This window comes from Dendropsophus ebraccatus, chromosome 8 (genome assembly GCF_027789765.1).
Source record: "Dendropsophus ebraccatus isolate aDenEbr1 chromosome 8, aDenEbr1.pat, whole genome shotgun sequence".
Lineage (NCBI taxonomy): Eukaryota > Metazoa > Chordata > Amphibia > Anura > Hylidae > Dendropsophus > Dendropsophus ebraccatus.
Window position 1 is genome coordinate 6,209,500 of NC_091461.1, and position 19,666 is coordinate 6,229,165.

The 19,666-nt window shown below is 51.2% G+C and overlaps 1 protein-coding gene across 1 annotated transcript in view; it reads left to right on the forward strand.

Annotated features, from left to right (window-relative positions):
* The first annotated feature begins 3,107 nt into the window (after positions 1-3,107).
* HSPA12A (heat shock protein family A (Hsp70) member 12A) overlaps positions 3,108-19,666 on the forward strand; it is a 30,101-nt gene continuing 13,542 nt past the window's right edge. Inside the window, exons 1-2 of the mRNA XM_069978810.1 lie at positions 3,108-3,177; positions 16,713-16,801. Of these exons, the coding sequence (XP_069834911.1) occupies positions 3,150-3,177; positions 16,713-16,801 (117 nt within the window). The 5' untranslated portion in view covers positions 3,108-3,149. The remainder of the gene's footprint in view (positions 3,178-16,712; positions 16,802-19,666) is intronic.

The window sequence follows — 19,666 nt, forward strand, 5'->3', positions numbered from 1 at the left end:
TATATATAACTATAATCTCCTGGAGAGTAGATAGCAGCACTATATATAACTATAATCTCCTGGAGAGTAGGGTGCAGCACTATATATAACTATAATCTCCTGGAGAGTAGAGGACAGCACTATATATAACTATAATCTCCTGGAGAGTAGGGTGCAGCACTATATATAACTATAATCTCCTGGAGAATAGATGGCAGCACTATATATAACTATAATCTCCTGGAGAGTAGATGGCAGCACTATATATAACTATAATCTCCTGGAGAGTAGGGTGCAGCACTATATATAACTATAATCTCCTGGAGAGTAGAGGACAGCACTATATATAACTATAATCTCCTGGAGAGTAGAGGGCAGCACTATATATAACTATAATCTCCTGGAGAGTAGATGACAGCACTATATATAACTATAATCTCCTGGAGAGTAGATGGCAGCACTATATATAACTATAATCTCCTGGAGAGTAGGGTGCAGCACTATATATAACTATAATCTCCTGGAGAGTAGGGTGCAGCACTATATATAACTATAATCTCCTGGAGAGTAGGGTGCAGCACTATATATAACTACAATCTCCTGGAGAGTAGGGTGCAGCACTATATATAACTATAATCTCCTGGAGAGTAGGGTGCAGTACTATATATAACTATAATCCCCTGGAGAGTAGAGGGCAGCACTATATATACCTATAATCTTCTGGAGAGTAGAGAGCAGCACTATATATAACTATAATCCCCTGGAGAGTAGATAGCAGCACTATATATAACTATAATCTCCTGGAGAGTAGGGTGCAGCACTATATATAACTATAATCTCCTGGAGAGTAGGGTGCAGCACTATATATAACTATAATCTCCTGGAGAGTAGAGGACAGCACTATATATAACTATAATCTCCTGGAGAGTAGAGGGCAGCACTATATATAACTATAATCTCATGGAGAATAGAGGGCTGCACTATATATATAACTATAATCTCCTGGAGAGTAGATGGCAGCACTATATATAACTATAATCTCCTGGAGCGTAGGGTGCAGCACTATATATAAGTATAATCTCCTGGAGAGTAGGGTGCAGCACTATATATAACTATAATCTCCTGGAGAGTAGATAGCAGCACTATATATAACTATAATCTCCTGGAGAGTAGGGTGCAGCACTATATATAACTATAATCTCCTGGAGAGTAGATAGCAGCACTATATATAACTATAATCTCCTGGAGAGTAGAGTGCAGCACTATATATAAGTATAATCTCATGGAGAGTAGAGGACAGCACTATATATAACTATAATCTCCTGGAGAGTAGAGGGCAGCACTATATATAACTATAATCTCCTGGAGAGTAGGGTGCAGCACTATATATAACTATAATCTCCTGGAGAGTAGGGTGCAGTACTATATATAACTATAATCTCCTGGAGAGTAGAGGGCAGCACTATATATAACTATAATCTCCTGGAGAGTAGAGTGCAGCACTATATATAACTATAATCTCCTGGAGAGTAGAGGACAGCACTATATATAACTATAATCTCCTGGAGAGTAGGGTGCAGTACTATATATAACTATAATCTCCTGGAGAGTAGATGGCAGCACTATATATAACTATAATCTCCTGGAGAGTAGGGTGCAGCACTATATATAACTATAATCTCCTGGAGAGTAGAGGACAGCACTATATATAACTATAATCTCCTGGAGAGTAGAGGGCAGCACTATATATAACTATAATCTCCTGGAGAGTAGATGGCAGCACTATATATAACTATAATCTCCTGGAGAGTAGATGGCAGCACTATATATAACTATAATCTCCTGGAGAGTAGGGTGCAGCACTATATATAACTATAATCTCCTGGAGAGTAGATGGCAGCACTATATATAACTATAATCTCCTGGAGAGTAGGGTGCAGCACTATATATAACTATAATCTCCTGGAGAGTAGAGGGCAGCACTATATATAACTATAATCTCCTGGAGAGTAGATGGCAGCACTATATATAACTATAATCTCCTGGAGAGTAGGGTGCAGCACTATATATAACTATAATCTCCTGGAGAGTAGATGGCAGCACTATATATAACTATAATCTCCTGGAGAGTAGGGTGCAGCACTATATATAACTATAATCTCCTGGAGAGTAGAGGACAGCACTATATATAACTATAATCTCCTGGAGAGTAGATGGCAGCACTATATATAACTATAATCTCCTGGAGAGTAGAGGGCAGCACTATATATAACTATAATCTCCTGGAGAGTAGAGGACAGCACTATATATAACTATAATCTCCTGGAGAGTAGAGGGCAGCACTATATATAACTATAATCTCCTGGAGAGTAGAGGGCAGCACTATATATACCTATAATCTCCTGGAGAGTAGAGGGCAGCACTATATATAACTATAATCTCCTGGAGAGTAGAGGGCAGCACTATATATACCTATAATCTCCTGGAGAGTAGGGTGCAGCACTATATATAACTATAATCTCCTGGAGAGTAGAGGGCAGCACTATATATACCTATAATCTCCTGGAGAGTAGAGTGCAGCACTATATATAACTATAATCTCCTGGAGAGTAGAGGACAGCACTATATATAACTATAATCTCCTGGAGAGTAGATGGCAGCACTATATATAACTATAATCTCCTGGAGAGTAGAGGGCAGCACTATATATACCTATAATCTCCTGGAGAGTAGAGTGCAGCACTATATATAACTATAATCTCCTGGAGAGTAGATAGCAGCACTATATATAACTATAATCTCCTGGAGAGTAGGGTGCAGCACTATATATAACTATAATCTCCTGGAGCACTATAGTGCAGCATTATATGCAGGGATAATCTATGCATGTGACGTCACTGCTATACAGATATAAATTATACATTACATTAGTGACTGGTATATATGTATATACTGAAGTTCAGAGTGTATATACTGTATATATGTCCGTGTAGCGAGGCATCCGCAGTCGTGATCTCAGCTCTGGAGGCTGAGCAGTCACAGTGTGAGGCTCCGGGATGGGAGGGGGATCCGTGCTCCCTGCAGCAGACGTCAGCGCCCCCTCCCTCCCGGCTCTGCTGCAATGGTGATCAGCTGCTCCAGCCGCAGTCACTGCAGGGAGAGGGATCAGCATGTCCGTCCGGGAGGTCCAGGCTGCAGGTAACATGCCGGGGGTGGGGACCGCTCTGTGTGTACGGGGCCATTGCTGCGGATGCGGTACCGCACATCACTGCCGCAGGGCCACGAGTGACGCAGACGCTGTATATAGTCAGATATATAGTGCAGATCCTGCAGGCAGGTGACTGTAGCCCGGACAGGGGGGGTCTGTGGGCTCCGCATGTCTGCCTGTTATACTGACAATAATACGGATATAATGCTGCCTGTAATACGCTTATAATACCGCCTGTAATACGGATATAATACCGCCTGTAATATGGAGATAATACTGCCTGTAATATGGAGATAATACTGCCTGTAATATGGAGATAATACTGCCTGTAATACTGTTATAATGGGTCAGCTCTGTAGTATCAGGTGTGTGAGCCACTTGTGTCGGGTCGGGGTGAAGGAGCTGCCGCTCTCTGCTGTCTCCATCCTTCCTGCTGATTGTCTCCTGCCGGACACGTGCGGGGAGGGTGCGGCGCAGTGCGGAGGAGGCGGCGGGGGGCCCGGGGATGGAGAGGACGCGGGGGGCCCGGGGATGGAGAGGACGCGGGGGGCCCGGGGATGGAGAGGACGCGGGGGGCCCGGGGATGGAGAGGACGCGGGGGGCCCGGGGATGGAGAGGACGCGGGGGGCCCGGGGATGGAGAGGACGCGGGGGGCCCGGGGATGGAGAGGACGCGGGGGGCCCGGGGATGGAGAGGACGCGGGGGGCCCGGGGATGGAGAGGACGCGGGGGGCCCGGGGATGGAGAGGACGCGGGGGGCCCGGGGATGGAGAGGACGCGGGGGGCCCGGGGATGGAGAGGACGCGGGGGGCCCGGGGATGGAGAGGACGCGGGGGGGGGGGCCGGAGAATCCCAGGAATTCAGCGGCCGAGAGATGTGTTTGTATATATATATATCCTATACCAGCGATATCCGGGCAGGACCCCATCCCAACTCACTGCACACACCAGATAGCACCCTGTACACACTGCACACACTACACACCAGACAGCACCCTGTACACACTGCACACACTACACACCAGACAGCACCCTGTACACACTGCACACACTACACACCAGACAGCACCCTGTACACACTGCACACACTCACTACACACCAGATAGCACCCTGTACACACTGCACACACTCACTACACACCAGACAGCACCCTGTACACACTCACTACACACCAGACAGCACCCTGTACACACTGCACACACTACACACCAGACAGCACCCTGTACACACTGCACACACTCACTACACACCAGGCAGCACCCTGTACACACTGCACACACCAGGCAGCACCCTGTACACACTGCACACACTCACTACACACCAGATAGCACCCTGTACACACTGCACACACTCACTACACACCAGGCAGCACCCTGTACACACTGCACACACTCACTGCACACCAGGCAGCACCCTGTACACACTGCACACACTCACTGCACACACCAGGCAGCACCCGGTACACACTGCACACACTCACTACACACCAGATAGCACCCTGTACACACTCACTACACACCAGATAGCACCCTGTACACACTCACTACACACCAGATAGCACCCTGTACACACTGCACACACCAGGCAGCACCCTGTACACACTGCACACACTACACACCAGACAGCACCCTGTACACACTGCACACACTCACTACACACCAGATAGCACCCTGTACACACTGCACACACTCACTACACACCAGACAGCACCCTGTACACACTGCACACACTCACTACACACCAGATAGCACCCTGTACACACTGCACACACTCACTACACACCAGATAGCACCCTGTACACACTCACTACACACCAGATAGCACCCTGTACACACTGCACACACTCACTACACACCAGATAGCACCCTGTACACACTGCACACACTCACTACACACCAGATAGCACCCTGTACACACTGCACACACTCACTGCACACACCAGGCAGCACCCTGTACACACTCACTACACACCAGATAGCACCCTGTACACACTGCACACACTCACTACACACCAGATAGCACCCTGTACACACTGCACACACTCACTACACACCAGATAGCACCCTGTACACACTGCACACACTCACTACACACCAGATAGCACCCTGTACACACTGCACACACTCACTACACACCAGATAGCACCCTGTACACACTGCACACACTAGGCAGCACCCTGTACACACTGCACACACTCACTACACACCAGACAGCACCCTGTACACACTGCACACACTCACTACACACCAGACAGCACCGTGTACACACTGCACACACTCACTACATACCAAACAGCACCCTGTACACACTGCACACACTCACTACACACCAGACAGCACCCTGTACACACTGCACACACTGACTGCACACACCAGGCAGCACCATGTACACACTGCACACACTCACTGCACACACCAGACAGCACCATGTACACACTGCACACACCAGACAGCACCCTGTACACACTGCACACACCAGACAGCACCCTGTACACACTGCACACACTCACTGCACACACCAGGCAGCACCCTGTACACACTGCACACACTCACTACACACCAGGCAGGACCCTGTACACACTGCACACACTCACTACAAACACCAGAAAGGACCCTGTACACACTGCACACACTCACTACAAACACCAGAAAGGACCCTGTACACACTGCACACACTCACTGCATACACCAGAAAGGACCCTGTACACACTGCAGGACCCTGTACACACTGCACACACTCACTACACACCAGATAGCACCCTGTACGCACTGCACACACTCACTACACACCAGGCAGGACCCTGTACACACTGCACACACTCACTACACACCAGACAGCACCCTGTACACACTGCACACACTCACTACACACCAGATAGCATCCTGTACACACTGCACACACTCACTACACACCAGGCAGGACCCTGTACACACTGCACACACTCACTACACACCAGATAGCACCCTGTACGCACTGCACACACTCACTACACACCAGGCAGGACCCTGTACACACTGCACACACTCACTACACACCAGACAGCACCCTGTACACACTGCACACACTCACTACACACCAGATAGCATCCTGTACACACTGCACACACTCACTGCACACACCAGGCAGCACCCTGTACACACTGCACACACTACACACCAGACAGCACCCTGTACACACTGCACACACTCACTGCACACACCAGGCAGCACCCTGTACACACTACACACACCAGGCAGCACCCTGTACACACTGCACACACCAGGCAGCACCCTGTACACACTGCACACACTCACTACACACCAGATAGCACCCTGTACACACTGCACACACTCACTACACACCAGATAGCACCCTGTACACACTCACTACACACCAGATAGCACCCTGTACACACTGCACACACTCACTACACACCAGATAGCACCCTGTACACACTGCACACACTCACTGCACACACCAGGCAGCACCCTGTACACACTGCACACACTCACTACACACCAAATAGCACCCTGTACACACTGCACACACTCACTACACACCAGGCAGTACCCTGTACACACTGCACACACTCACTACACACCAGGCAGGACCCTGTACACACTGCACTCACTCACTACACACCAGGCAGGACCCTGTACACACTCACTACACACCAGACAGGACCCTGCACACACTGCATACACTCACTACAAACACCAGAAAGGACCCTGTACACACTGCACACACTCACTGCATATACCAGAAAGGACCCTGTACAGACTGCAGGACCCTGTACACACTGCACACACTCACTACACACCAGACAGCACCCTGTACACACTGCACACACTCACTACACACCAGGCAGCACCCTGTACACGCTGCAGACACTCACTACACACCAGATAGCACCCTGTACACGCTGCACACACTCACTACACACCAGACAGCACCCTGTACACACTGCACACACTCACTACACACCAGACAGCACCCTGTACACACTGCACACACTCACTACACACCAGACAGCACCCTGTACACGCTGCACACACTCACTACACACCAGACAGCACCCTGTACACACTGCACACACTCACTGCATACACCAGGCAGGACACTGCACACACTCACTACAAACACCAGAAAGGACCCTGTACACACTGCACACACTCTCTAGGCAGGACCCCTACACACACACACACACACACACACACCAGGCAGGATCTTTAACACATGATCCCCCTGTGTCCTGTATATCCAGGCAGGATATGATCTCCTCCTCCTCCTCTGGGGACTCTCGACCTCCCTCTCCTCATCAAGGTCACTGCTTCCCTGAGTCTAGACATCTCCATTATACCGTTATATATGAGAGGATGAGGAGTGTGCGGCTGAACTACGACTCCCATCATCCTCATCATGCTGTGGTCACTGCATATAGTTCTTGTCATACAGACTTGTAGGACACTGCGGCTTCTGTCCCATCAGTGACATTTATTACCGCCCCTCCCTGGTCGTAAACTGAGTCCGGCACATGGTCCCGCCAGCCGCCATCTTCCCCACCCCGGCAGCGCAAGAACCGCCACTCATCAATCAACCCCAACATCTCTAAGGGTTTTCTTCTAGCTTCTCCATGTTGTATCCTCTCACTATTCTGCCCCTACCCCATACTCTTCTTTTGACCCCTCATCTCTTCCTCCTCGTCTCTTCCTCTTCCCCGCTCCCCCCTCGTCTCTTCCTCCTCCCCGCTCCCCCCTCGTCTCTTCCTCCTCCCCGCTCCCCCCTCGTGTCTTCCTCTTCCCCCTCGTCTCTTACTCTTCCCCCGATTCCCCCCCTCGTCTCTTCCTCTTCCCCTCGTCTCTTCCTCTTCCCCGATCCCCCCCTCGTCTCTTCCCCGATCCCGCTCCCCCCTCGTCTCTTCCTCTTCCCCGCTCCCCCCTCGTCTCTTCCCCGCTCCCCCCTCGTCTCTTCCCCGCTCCCCCCTCGTCTCTTCCCAGCTCCCCCCTCGTCTCTTCCTCTTCTCCGCTCCCCCCTCGTCTCTTCCTCTTACCCGCTCCCCTCTCTTCCTGTTACCTGCTCCCCTCCCCTCTCGTCTCTTCCTCTTACCCGCTCCCCCATTGTCTCTTCCTCTTCCCCGATCCCCCCTTGTCTCTTCCTCTTCCCCGATCCCCCCTCGTCTCTTCCTCTTCCCCGATCCCCCCTCGTCTCTTCCCCGATCCCCCCTCGTCTCTTCCTCTTCCCCGATCCCCCTTCGTCTCTTCCTCTTCCCCGATCCCCCCTCGTCTCTTCCTCTTCCCCGCTCCCCCCTCGTCTCTTCCTCTTCCCCGCTCCCCCCTCGTCTCTTCCTCTTCCCCGATCCCCCCTCGTCTCTTCCTCTTCCCCGATCCCCCCTCGTCTCTTCCCCGATCCCCCCTCGTCTCTTCCTCTTCCCCGATCCCCCCTCGTCTCTTCCTCTTCCCCGATCGCCCCTCGTCTCTTCCTCTTCCCCGATCCCCCCTCGTCTCTTCCTCGTCTGTTTCTCTTCTCCTTCCCCTCTTCTCTTCCTCCTCCTTGCTCTTTCTCCCTCTCTTCTCTTCCTCTTCTCTCATACATAGTCATACCTCTGGCTCCCACGTTCCCGTCTGCTGCTGTTATGGGGGTGGAGACTTTTTGTTCTGTACATTGTGGTAATAATTCCATCTTCCACATTTAGAGTCTGATACAATAACTGTGTGCAGACCCCCACCGTGTGAATGATTGTAACAGGTGACCCTGGTGGTACCTCATCCAGGGGGCAGGAGACCCTGTACATGTGACCCTTGTGGTACCTCATCCAGGGGGCCGGAGACCCTGTACATCCAAGGGGCCGGAGACCCTGTACATGTGACCCTTGTGGTACCTCATCCAGGGGGCAGGAGACCCTGTACATCCAAGGGGCCGGAGACCCTGTACATGTGACCCTTGTGGTACCTCATCCAGGGGGCCGGAGACCCTGTACATCCAAGGGGCCGGAGACCCTGTACATGTGACCCTTGTGGTACCTCATCCAGGGGGCAGGAGACCCTGTACATGTGATCATTATACTGTGCTGTTATTTATAAATACAGAACACTATAATAATAGACAATATGTATAGGATAAGTGGTAACAATAGTGATAGAGGGAAGGCTGGCCGGGCTCCTCACACGTCCGGGCCGTTCTTACGCTGATCAGGAAGCCATCAGTGTTTCCTGTCCATATAAATAGAGCCGGGAATAAAGCTGCGTACAGCGGTGCTCCCGGCCGGCTTCTCCCTCTCGTCAGCACCCGGCGGCACTCGCTCAGGCTGCTCGGTTTGTGGAGCTCTCATAGTATCTGTGCCCGATATAACCCTGCTGGTCAGGAGATATGTCCCCATAAGAAATCAGGGGAGATGATCCAGAATTGTGAAGGGGCTCTGTGCACATTACCTTTACTGGTACTGTAATATAATATACTACTATAACTATACTACTATGATACAATACTGAAACTACTACTATACTATACTAATACTACTACTATACCTATACTACCACTATACTATACTACTACTATACTATACTACTATACCTATACTACCCCTATACTATACTACTACTATACCTATACTAATACTACCACTATACCTATACTTCCATTATCCTATACTAATACTACTACCATTATACTACACTAATACCACTATACTTATACTACCATTATACTATACTACTACTGTACCTTTAATACTACTGTACCTATACTACCACTATACCTATACTAATACTACCACTATACCTATACTAATACTACCACTATACTACTACTATACCTATACTACCACTATACCTATACTAATACTACCACTATACTAATACTACTACTATACCTATACTACCACTATACTATACTAATACTACGACTATACCTATACTACCATTATACTATACTAATACTACCCCCTATACTACTACTGTACCTATACTACAACTATACCTATACTAATACTACCACTATACCTATACTACCACTATACTATACTAATACTACCACTATACCTATACTACCATTATACTACACTAATACTACTACTATACCTATACTACCATTATACTGTACTAATACTACTACCATTATACTATACTAATACTACCCCTATACTACTACTATACCTATACTAATACTACCACCATACCTATACTAATACTACCACTATACCTATACTACCACTATACTATACTAATACTACTATAACTATACTACCCCTATACTATACTAATACTATACCTATACTACCCATATACTATACTACTACTATACCTATACTACCACTATACTATACTAATACTACCACTATACTATACTACTATACCTACACTAATACCATACTATTCTACTACTACTACTATACTATACTGTAGTAATACCACTATACTATACCTATACTACTATACTAAACTATACTATACCTATACCAATACTACTACTATACTATACTGTAGTAATACAACTATACTAATACTATACAGCTTTACTATACTATACCAATTCTCCATTCACCATCCTTAGACTCCAGGAGGAGACATGGATACAGGGATATGCTGGAGAGCTGGGGGGACATGGATACAGGGATATGCTGGAGAGCTGGGGGGGACATGGATACAGGGATATGCTGGAGAGCTGGGGGGGACATGGATACAGGGATATGCTGGAGAGCTGGGGGGGACATGGATACAGGGATATGCTGGAGAGCTGGGGGGGACATGGATACAAGGATATGCTGGAGAGCTGCGGGGGACATGGATACAGGGATATGCTGGAGAGCTGCGGGGGACATGGATACAGGGATATGCTGGAGAGCTGCGGGGGACATGGATACAGGGATATGCTGGAGAGCTGGGGGGACATGGATACAGGGATATGCTGGAGAGCTGGGGGGGACATGGATACAGGGATATGCGGGAGAGCTGGGGGGGACATGGATACAGGGATATGCTGGAGAGCTGGGGGGGACATGGATACAGGGATATGCTGGAGAGCTGGGGGGGACATGGATACAAGGATATGCTGGAGAGCTGCGGGGGACATGGATACAGGGATATGCTGGAGAGCTGCGGGGGACATGGATACAGGGATATGCTGGAGAGCTGCGGGGGACATGGATACAGGGATATGATGGAGAGCTGGAGGGGACATGGATACAGGGATATGATGGAGAGCTGGGGGGGGACATGGATACAGGGATATGATGGAGAGCTGGGGGGGGACATGGATACAAGGATATGCTGGAGAGCTGCGGGGGACATGGATACAGGGATATGCTGGAGAGCTGCAGGGGACATGGATACAGGGATATGCTGGAGAGCTGCGGGGGACATGGATACAAGGATATGCTGGAGAGCTGCAGGGGACATGGATACAGGGATATGCTGGAGAGCTGGGGGGGACATGGATACAGGGATATGCTGGAGAGCTGCGGGGGACATGGATACAGGGATATGCTGGAGAGCTGGGGGGGGGACATGGATACAGGGATATGCTGGAGAGCTGCGGGGGACATGGATACAGGGATATGCTGGAGAGCTGCGGGGGACATGGATACAGGGATATGCTGGAGAGCTGCGGGGGACATGGATACAGGGATATGCTGGAGAGCTGGGGGGGGGGACATGGATACAGGGATATGCTGGAGAGCTGCGGGGGACATGGATACAGGGATATGCTGGAGAGCTGGGGGGGGGGGGACATGGATACAGGGATATGCTGGAGAGCTGGGGGGGGGGGGGGGGACATGGATACAGGGATATGATGGAGAGCTGGGGGGGGGACATGCAGTGGCGGTCTTTGGCACCAAGCACCCCAAGCGGTCGCTTGGGGCCCCCAACATCCAGGGGGGCCCCCACGCCCTGCTCTTGTGCTCAAGACCGCTGGACAGGGCCGCTGCCCCGCTCGCTGCTGCCATCTGAACTGTAACTATGAGCACTCATAATGAGCGCTCATAGTTACATGCAGCAGCACTGACAGGGCTGGAGACATTGGCCCCCTTCCTGTCAGTCACTCTTCTGGCCGCAGGAAGGGTTTTCCCTGCGGTCACAAGTGGCAGCTTTGTCCTTGTGGTGCCGGCGCTCCAGTGACATCACTGGAGCATCGGCGCCAGGACAAGGGGAGTGCGGCCTCTTGTGATCGCAGGGAAAACCCTTCCTGCGGCCACAAGAGTGAAGAGAAGAGGAGACGCCCGGACCCAGGTGAGTATAAGTGTTTGTTTTATTGTGTTATATACTATATGGGAGGGGGAGCACACAGGGGTCTGTTTAACTGGGGGAGCGCACATCGGGGGTCTATAAAAATGGGGGGAGCACACAGGGGGGCTATAGACTACTGGGGCTTCACAGAGGGGTCTATATACTACTGGGGGCAGCAAACAGGGGGTCTATATACTACTTGGGGCAGCAGAATGGGGTCTATATACAACTTGGAGAGCACACAGGAGGTATATATATAACGGAGGGAGCACACATGGGTCTGTATACTACTGGGGCAGCACACAAGGGGTCTATATAATACTGGTGGGGCACACAGGGGGTCTATATAATACTGCTGGAACCACACAGGGGGTTTATATACTACTGGAGGAGCACACAGGGGTCTATATCCAAGTGGGGGAGCACACAGGAGGTCTATATCGAAGTGGGGGAGCACACGGGGGCTAAATACCCCTGAGGAAGCACACAGGGGGCCTATATAATAGAGGGGGAGTACACAGGGGGTATATACAACTGGGGGCAGCACACAGGGGGTCTATATACAACTGGGGCAGCACACTGGAAGTCTATATACTTCTGGGGGAGCACACAGGGGGCTATATATAACTGGGGGAACACACAGGGGTCTATATACTACTGGGGGAAGCAAACAAGGGGAATATACTACTGGGGGCAGGACACAAGGGGTATATACTATTAGGGGCAGCACACAAGGAGTATATAATACTGGCGGTAGCGCACAAGGGGTATATACTACTGGGGCCAACACACAGCGGTCTATTGTTTTGGAACGCGTGTCGAGGGGGGGCCCCCAGACATAACTTCACTTGGGGCCCCAGAAATGCCAAGACCGCCCCTGGGGACATGGATACAGGGATATGCTGGAGAGCTGGGGGGGACATGGATACAGGGATATGATGGAGAGCTGCGGGGGACATGGATACAGGGATATGCTGGAGAGCTGGGGGGGACATGGATACAGGGATATGCTGGAGAGCTGGGGGGACATGGATACAGGGATATGCTGGAGAGCTGGGGGGACATGGATACAGGGATATGCTGGAGAGCTGGGGGGGACATGGATACAGGGATATGCTGGAGAGCTGCGGGGGACAGGGATACAGGGATATGCTGGAGAGCTGCGGGGGACATGGATACAGGGATATGCTGGAGAGCTGCGGGGGACATGGATACAGGGATATGCTGGAGAGCTGGGGGGGGGACATGGATACAGGGATATGCTGGAGAGCTGCGGGGGACATGGATACAGGGATATGCTGGAGAGCTGGGGGGGACATGGATACAGGGATATGCTGGAGAGCTGCGGGGGACATGGATACAGGGATATGCTGGAGAGCTGCGGGGGACATGGATACAGGGATATGCTGGAGAGCTGCGGGGGACATGGATACAGGGATATGCTGGAGAGCTGGGGGGGACATGGATACAGGGATATGCTGGAGAGCTGCGCGGGACATGGATACAGGGATATGCTGGAGAGCTGGGGGGGGGGGACATGGATACAGGGATATGCTGGAGAGCTGGGGGGACATGGATACAGGGATATGCTGGAGAGCTGGGGGGACATGGATACAGGGATATGCTGGAGAGCTGGGGGGGACATGGATACAGGGATATGCTGGAGAGCTGCGGGGGCAGCAGATGGATGAGGAGGCAGCTGGACGTGTTCTGGAGATGGCTGATACAACGTCCTCTCTCCATCTGGTCACACTCATCCTCTCTGGCCGGGAGCCGCTGTGCACAGATTCCAGGGATGATGGGAGTTGTAGCCCTGTGACGGACAGCGTTGTCCTGCGAGGGGTTAATATCCGAGCTCTTTGCTTCATCCTCTTCTCTCTGCGGGATTTTTCCTATATCCTGTAAGAGAAGACGACAGATTCCTGCTGGAGCTTCCAGAACCATCTGTGACCGAATATCAGCCAGGACAGGCGAGCCAGGTCTGGGGAGGCTGTATCACACATGATGGGCTGAGATACACCGGGAGCATATCACACATGATGGGCTGAGATACACCGGGAGCGTATCACACATCATGCGCTGAGATACACCGGGAGCGTATCACACATGATGGGCTGAGATACACCGGGAGCATATCACACATGATGGGCTGAGATACACCGGGAGCGTATCACACATCATGCGCTGAGATACACCGGGAGCGTATCACACATGATGGGCTGAGATACACCGGGAGCGTATCACACATGATGGGCTGAGATACACCGGGAGCATATCACACATGATGGGCTGAGATACACTGGGAGCGTATCACACATGATGGGCTAAGATACACCGGGAGCATATCACACATGATGGGCTGAGATACACCGGGAGCGTATCACACATAATGGGCTGAGATACACCGGGAGGGTATCACACATGATGGGCTTAGATACACCATGACAGTATCACACATGATTGGCTGAGATACAGCGGGAACGTATCACACATCATGGGCTGAAATACACCGGGAACGTATCATATATAATGGGCTTAGATACACCGGGAGCATATCACACATGATAGGCTTAGATACACCAGGATATAAACACTGGCTTTGTGAACTGTATCGAGGTGATAGGCCGAGGTACATCAGGACAGTATCACACATGATGGGCTTAGATACATGAGGACAGTATAGATCAGCTCTCACATTCTTCTGTATTGATCGCTCAGTGATATCTATTGTTCTCTGTTGTCAGCCACGTCTGGTGAGTGTAGTCAGGACTCTGCACAAAAGCTCACAGTCCGGGCCCCCGGGGGTTAATAGTGAGGACTGAGCGACGGCTCCATCTGTTATAGGGGGTCAGTGACCGGACAGACGGACACAGAACATCATTCATATCTGCTGCTTCCAGCTCCCCGGATGGTGGGTCAGAGGTCACTGCCTGCGCTATTCCTGTCTCTGCTCAGCTTCACAGCCTTCCCGGCCGCCATGTTGCTCGGAGTCTCCCCCGGCCGCCATGTTGCTCGGAGCCTTCCCGGCCGCCATATCGCTCGGAGCCTCCCCGGCCGCCATATTGCTCGGAGCCTCCCCGGCGGCCATATTGCTCGGAGCCTCCCCGGCCGCCATATCGCTCGGAGCCTCCCCGGCCACCATGTTGCTCGGAGCCTCCCCGGCCACCATGTTGCTCGGAGCCTCCCCGGCCGCCATATTGCTCGGAGCCTCCCCGGCCACCATGTTGCTCGGAGCATCCCTTGCTGCCATATTGCTCGGATCCTCCCCGGCCGCCATATTGCTTAGGGTGGGCCCGGCTGCCATGTCGCTCGGAGCCTCCCCGGCTGCCATGTCGCTCGGAGCCTCCCCGGCCGCCATGTCGCTCGGAGCCTCCCCGGCCGCCATGTCGCTCGGAGCCTCCCCGGCCGCCATGTCGCTCGGAGCCTCCCCGGCCGCCATGTCGCTCGGAGCCTCCCCGGCCGCCATGTCCCTCGGAGCCTCCCCGGCCGCCATGTCGCTCGGAGCCTCCCCGGCCGCCATGTCCCTCGGAGCCTCCCCGGCCGCCATGTCGCTCGGAGCCTCCCCGGCCGCCATGTCGCTCGGAGCCTCCCCGGCCGCCATGTCGCTCGGAGCTATTTACTTTGGTTGCGTTTCTGGTGTTTTTCCTGCAATTTTCACAATTTCTCATTACTTCAAAGCCGCAGCCAGAAACGTGACGAGAGGGGCCACCCCCCCCCAATATGCGTCGGCTGCCAGGTGACCCGTGGGCATGCTGGGTAATCGCTGCTCTGATCACTATGCAGATTTATGTGATTGTTATGTAAGAGCAGAGTTACTGCCAGATCTGCCGCCCGTCTGTCAGCGCTGTATGTCGTACAGAGACGCGGAGGAGGCCGCAGGAGCTGAAACCTGTCTCTTAAAGGGGAACACCAGTGAAAAATGATTTCTTTCAAATCAACTAGTGTCAGAAAATTATACAGATTTGTAAATTCTATTTAAAAATTCCAGTCTTTCAGTACTTATCAGCTGCTGTCTGTCCTGCAGGAAGTAGTGTATTCTCTCCAGTCTGACACAGTGCTCTCTGCTGCCACCTCTGTCTATATCAGGAACTGTCCAGAGCAGCAGCAAATCCCCATAGAAAACCTTTCCTGCTCTGGACAGTTCCTGACACGGACAGAGGTGGCAGCAGAGAGCACTGTGTCAGACTGGAGAGAATACACCACTCCCTGCAGGACAGACAGCAGCTGAGAAGTACGAGATTCCCCCCCCCCCCCAATCTGCCTCCATTGTCTGTATCTCTCGTGAGTGATGACACAAGAGCTGACGCTCTTCCTTCTTTCTTGCAGAGAGGGTCTCCACCTCCGCTTATTCCTCACCGGTGCGGAGTCTGGGGGATACGGGGATAACGCCGCTGTCGCCATCACATATCATCGCGGTAAGTGACGCTTCTTCAGCTCTTATTATGGGGAGGGAGGAGTATAACCCCCATCAGGTGTCTCTGCCCCCAGAGGGGAGGAGCTAAATCCTATTGGCTGTTCCCAGGATTAACCAGTTAACTGCAGCGGGATTATCTGTTGTTAAAGGGGCATAAAAATGGGATGTAATTGCCCAATATACAGTATAATAAAGTCATTGCCCCATCAGTCATGTTACATCTACAGGGTAGAGCTGAAATCCTGGGGTAACAGCAGAATAGTGAGTGCAGCTCTGGAGGTGACTGGGGTATAAAACATGATGTAACAGCAGAATATTGAGTGCAGCTCTGGAGGTGACTGGGGAATAAGACATGATGTAACGGCAGAATAGTGAGTGCAGCTCTGGAGATGACTGGGGTATAAAACATGATGTAACAGCAGAATAGTGAGTGCAGCTATGGAGGTGCCTGGTCTGTAAGACACGATGTAACAGCAGAATATTGAGTGCAGCTCTGGAGAATAAGGCATGATGTAACAGTAGAATAGTGAGTGCAGCTCTGGAGGATAAGACATCATGTAACAGTAGAATAGTGAGTGCAGCTCTGTAGGTGACGAGGATACAATATGATGTAACACCAGAACAGAGAGTGCAGCTCTGAAGGTGACTGGTGTATAAGACATGATGTAACAGCAGAATAGTGAGTGCAGCTATGGAGGTGACTGGGGGATAAGACATGATGTAACAGCAGAATAGTGAGTGCAGCTCTGAAGGTGACTGGTGTATAGGGCATGCTATATAAGTGCTTAGTCCTGTTTGTCTCTTCTGGATCAGTTACGGCTTCACCCCTTGTTGGATCAGTTTCTGCAGTATACGGGTTTATGTACACCCCCCTCCCGTACACATTATTATTGGTCATTATTTATGCACGGCTCAGTCATTATTCATGAAGCAGATGGCGGCTCCTCAGAGACTTTGGGGGGGGGGGGAGGTTTCAGCAATGATTACCACTGCCTGAGCTATGGCTGGCGCTGGCTGCGAGGGGGCGGGGCATAACAGATCCAAAGAACAGCAGGGGAGGTACAGCGCCCTGAATCCTGTGTCCCAGCTACTAAAAGTGTAAAGGTGTCGGGGCTGAGGAGCCTCTGTCCAAATGTCGTCTTCTCTGTAATGCCGGGAGGGTTATTCTGAGGTCAAGTTGCTGATGGACTCACTGTGATTAACCCTCCCAGCATTACAAAGAAGCTACAGTGTTGCAGATAAAGCCTGCCAGGGACTTGTTTACATCAGCTGTCTCTGAAGGGAGGGGAAGAAGGGGGGAGAGACAGAGAGAAAAGCTCACACACAGATTATTGTGTCTTCAGCAGAAAGCAGCAGTTGAGAACTCTGGGAAGGAGACTGAATAGATAATAACAAGTATGGAAGGAATTGTTAGTCTCACCGTGGGCGGCAACATATCAAAAGTTATGTTTGAGTGGAGTGCCCCTTTAACGTATTCAAGGATTAAACATTGCTCCTTACTGCCCCCACTGGTGGAGTACATGTTATAAGGATATATTGAATCTTAGTCACATGACCTTTCCTCAGAGGAGTGTTCTGAAGGAGGAGTCGACCGGGGTTAGTTTGCAGTGATTGGTTCTAAGTACAACCCTCCCTCCCCAGAGAAAAGGATAATAACTAATCCTTGACTGCATCAGAAGACCTCCACCGAGCCGAGGCAGATCGGGGTCAGTAAGGCAGCGGGAGGGAGAACTGTGCGGCCAGAAGAGGGAGTAGTTGTACAAGGACTCTCCTGCCATACAGTGCTGGGTGGCTTACACGTCATGACAGCCCGTAATAGGGGATCGCTCTGCACCAGAGTAAAGTGGTCTTCTTCCACCCTGGTATATTGCAGCAGACCCTCAGCTGTGAGGAGTATGAGGATGCCTTCCTGGACAGTTACAGCGCAGCAGATCCGAACATGTTACAGTGTTTGTAGTGTGTTTTGTGCAGAATGGAATCTATCAATGGTTATTGGTGGGAAATAGTCGCACATCATTGAGCAGTCGCTTATTTGCTGAGAAATCGGTGACCATTTTACACTCGTTTCTTTGTGATTGATAAATTCCCGCCATTGTTTTTGGGTGAAGCAGAAGAAGCTGCAATAGGAATGTGAGGAGGATTATTTAAACCATGTTGTGGTCCCCTCTGTGTAATGTGGTGTCCCCCCTCTGTGTAATGTGGTGTCCCCCCTCTGTGTAATGTGGTGTCCCCTCTCTGTGTAATCTGGTGTCCCCTCTCTGTGTAATGGGGTTCTCTCCCTCTGTGTAATGTGGTGTCCCCCCTCTGTGTAATGTGGTGTCCCCCCACTGTGTAATCTGGTGTCCCCCCTCTGTGTAATGGGGTTCTCTCCCTCTGTGTAATGTGGTGTCCCCCCTCTGTGTAATGTGGTGTCCCCCCTCTGTGTAATGTGGTGTCCCCCCTCTGTGTAATCTGGTGTCCCCCCTCTGTGTAATGGGGTTCTCTCCCTCTGTGTAATGTGGTGTCCCCCCTCTGTGTAATGTGGTGTCCCCCCTCTGTGTAATGTGGTGTCCCCCCTCTGTGTAATCTGGTGTCCCCCCTCTGTGTAATGGGGTTCTCTCCCTCTGTGTAATGGGGTTCCCCCCCTGTGTGTAATGTGGTTCTCTCCCTCTGTGTAATGGTGCCCCCCCCCCTCTGTGTAATGGTGCCCCCCCTCTGTGTAATGGTGCCCCCCCTCTGTGTAATGGGGTTCCCCCCTCTGTGTAATGGTGTGTCCCCCTCTGTGTAATGGTGCCCCCCCCCTCTGTGTAATGGTGCCCCCCCTCTGTGTAATGGGGTTTCCCCCTCTGTGTAATGGGGTTCTCTCCCTCTGTGTAATGGGGTTCTC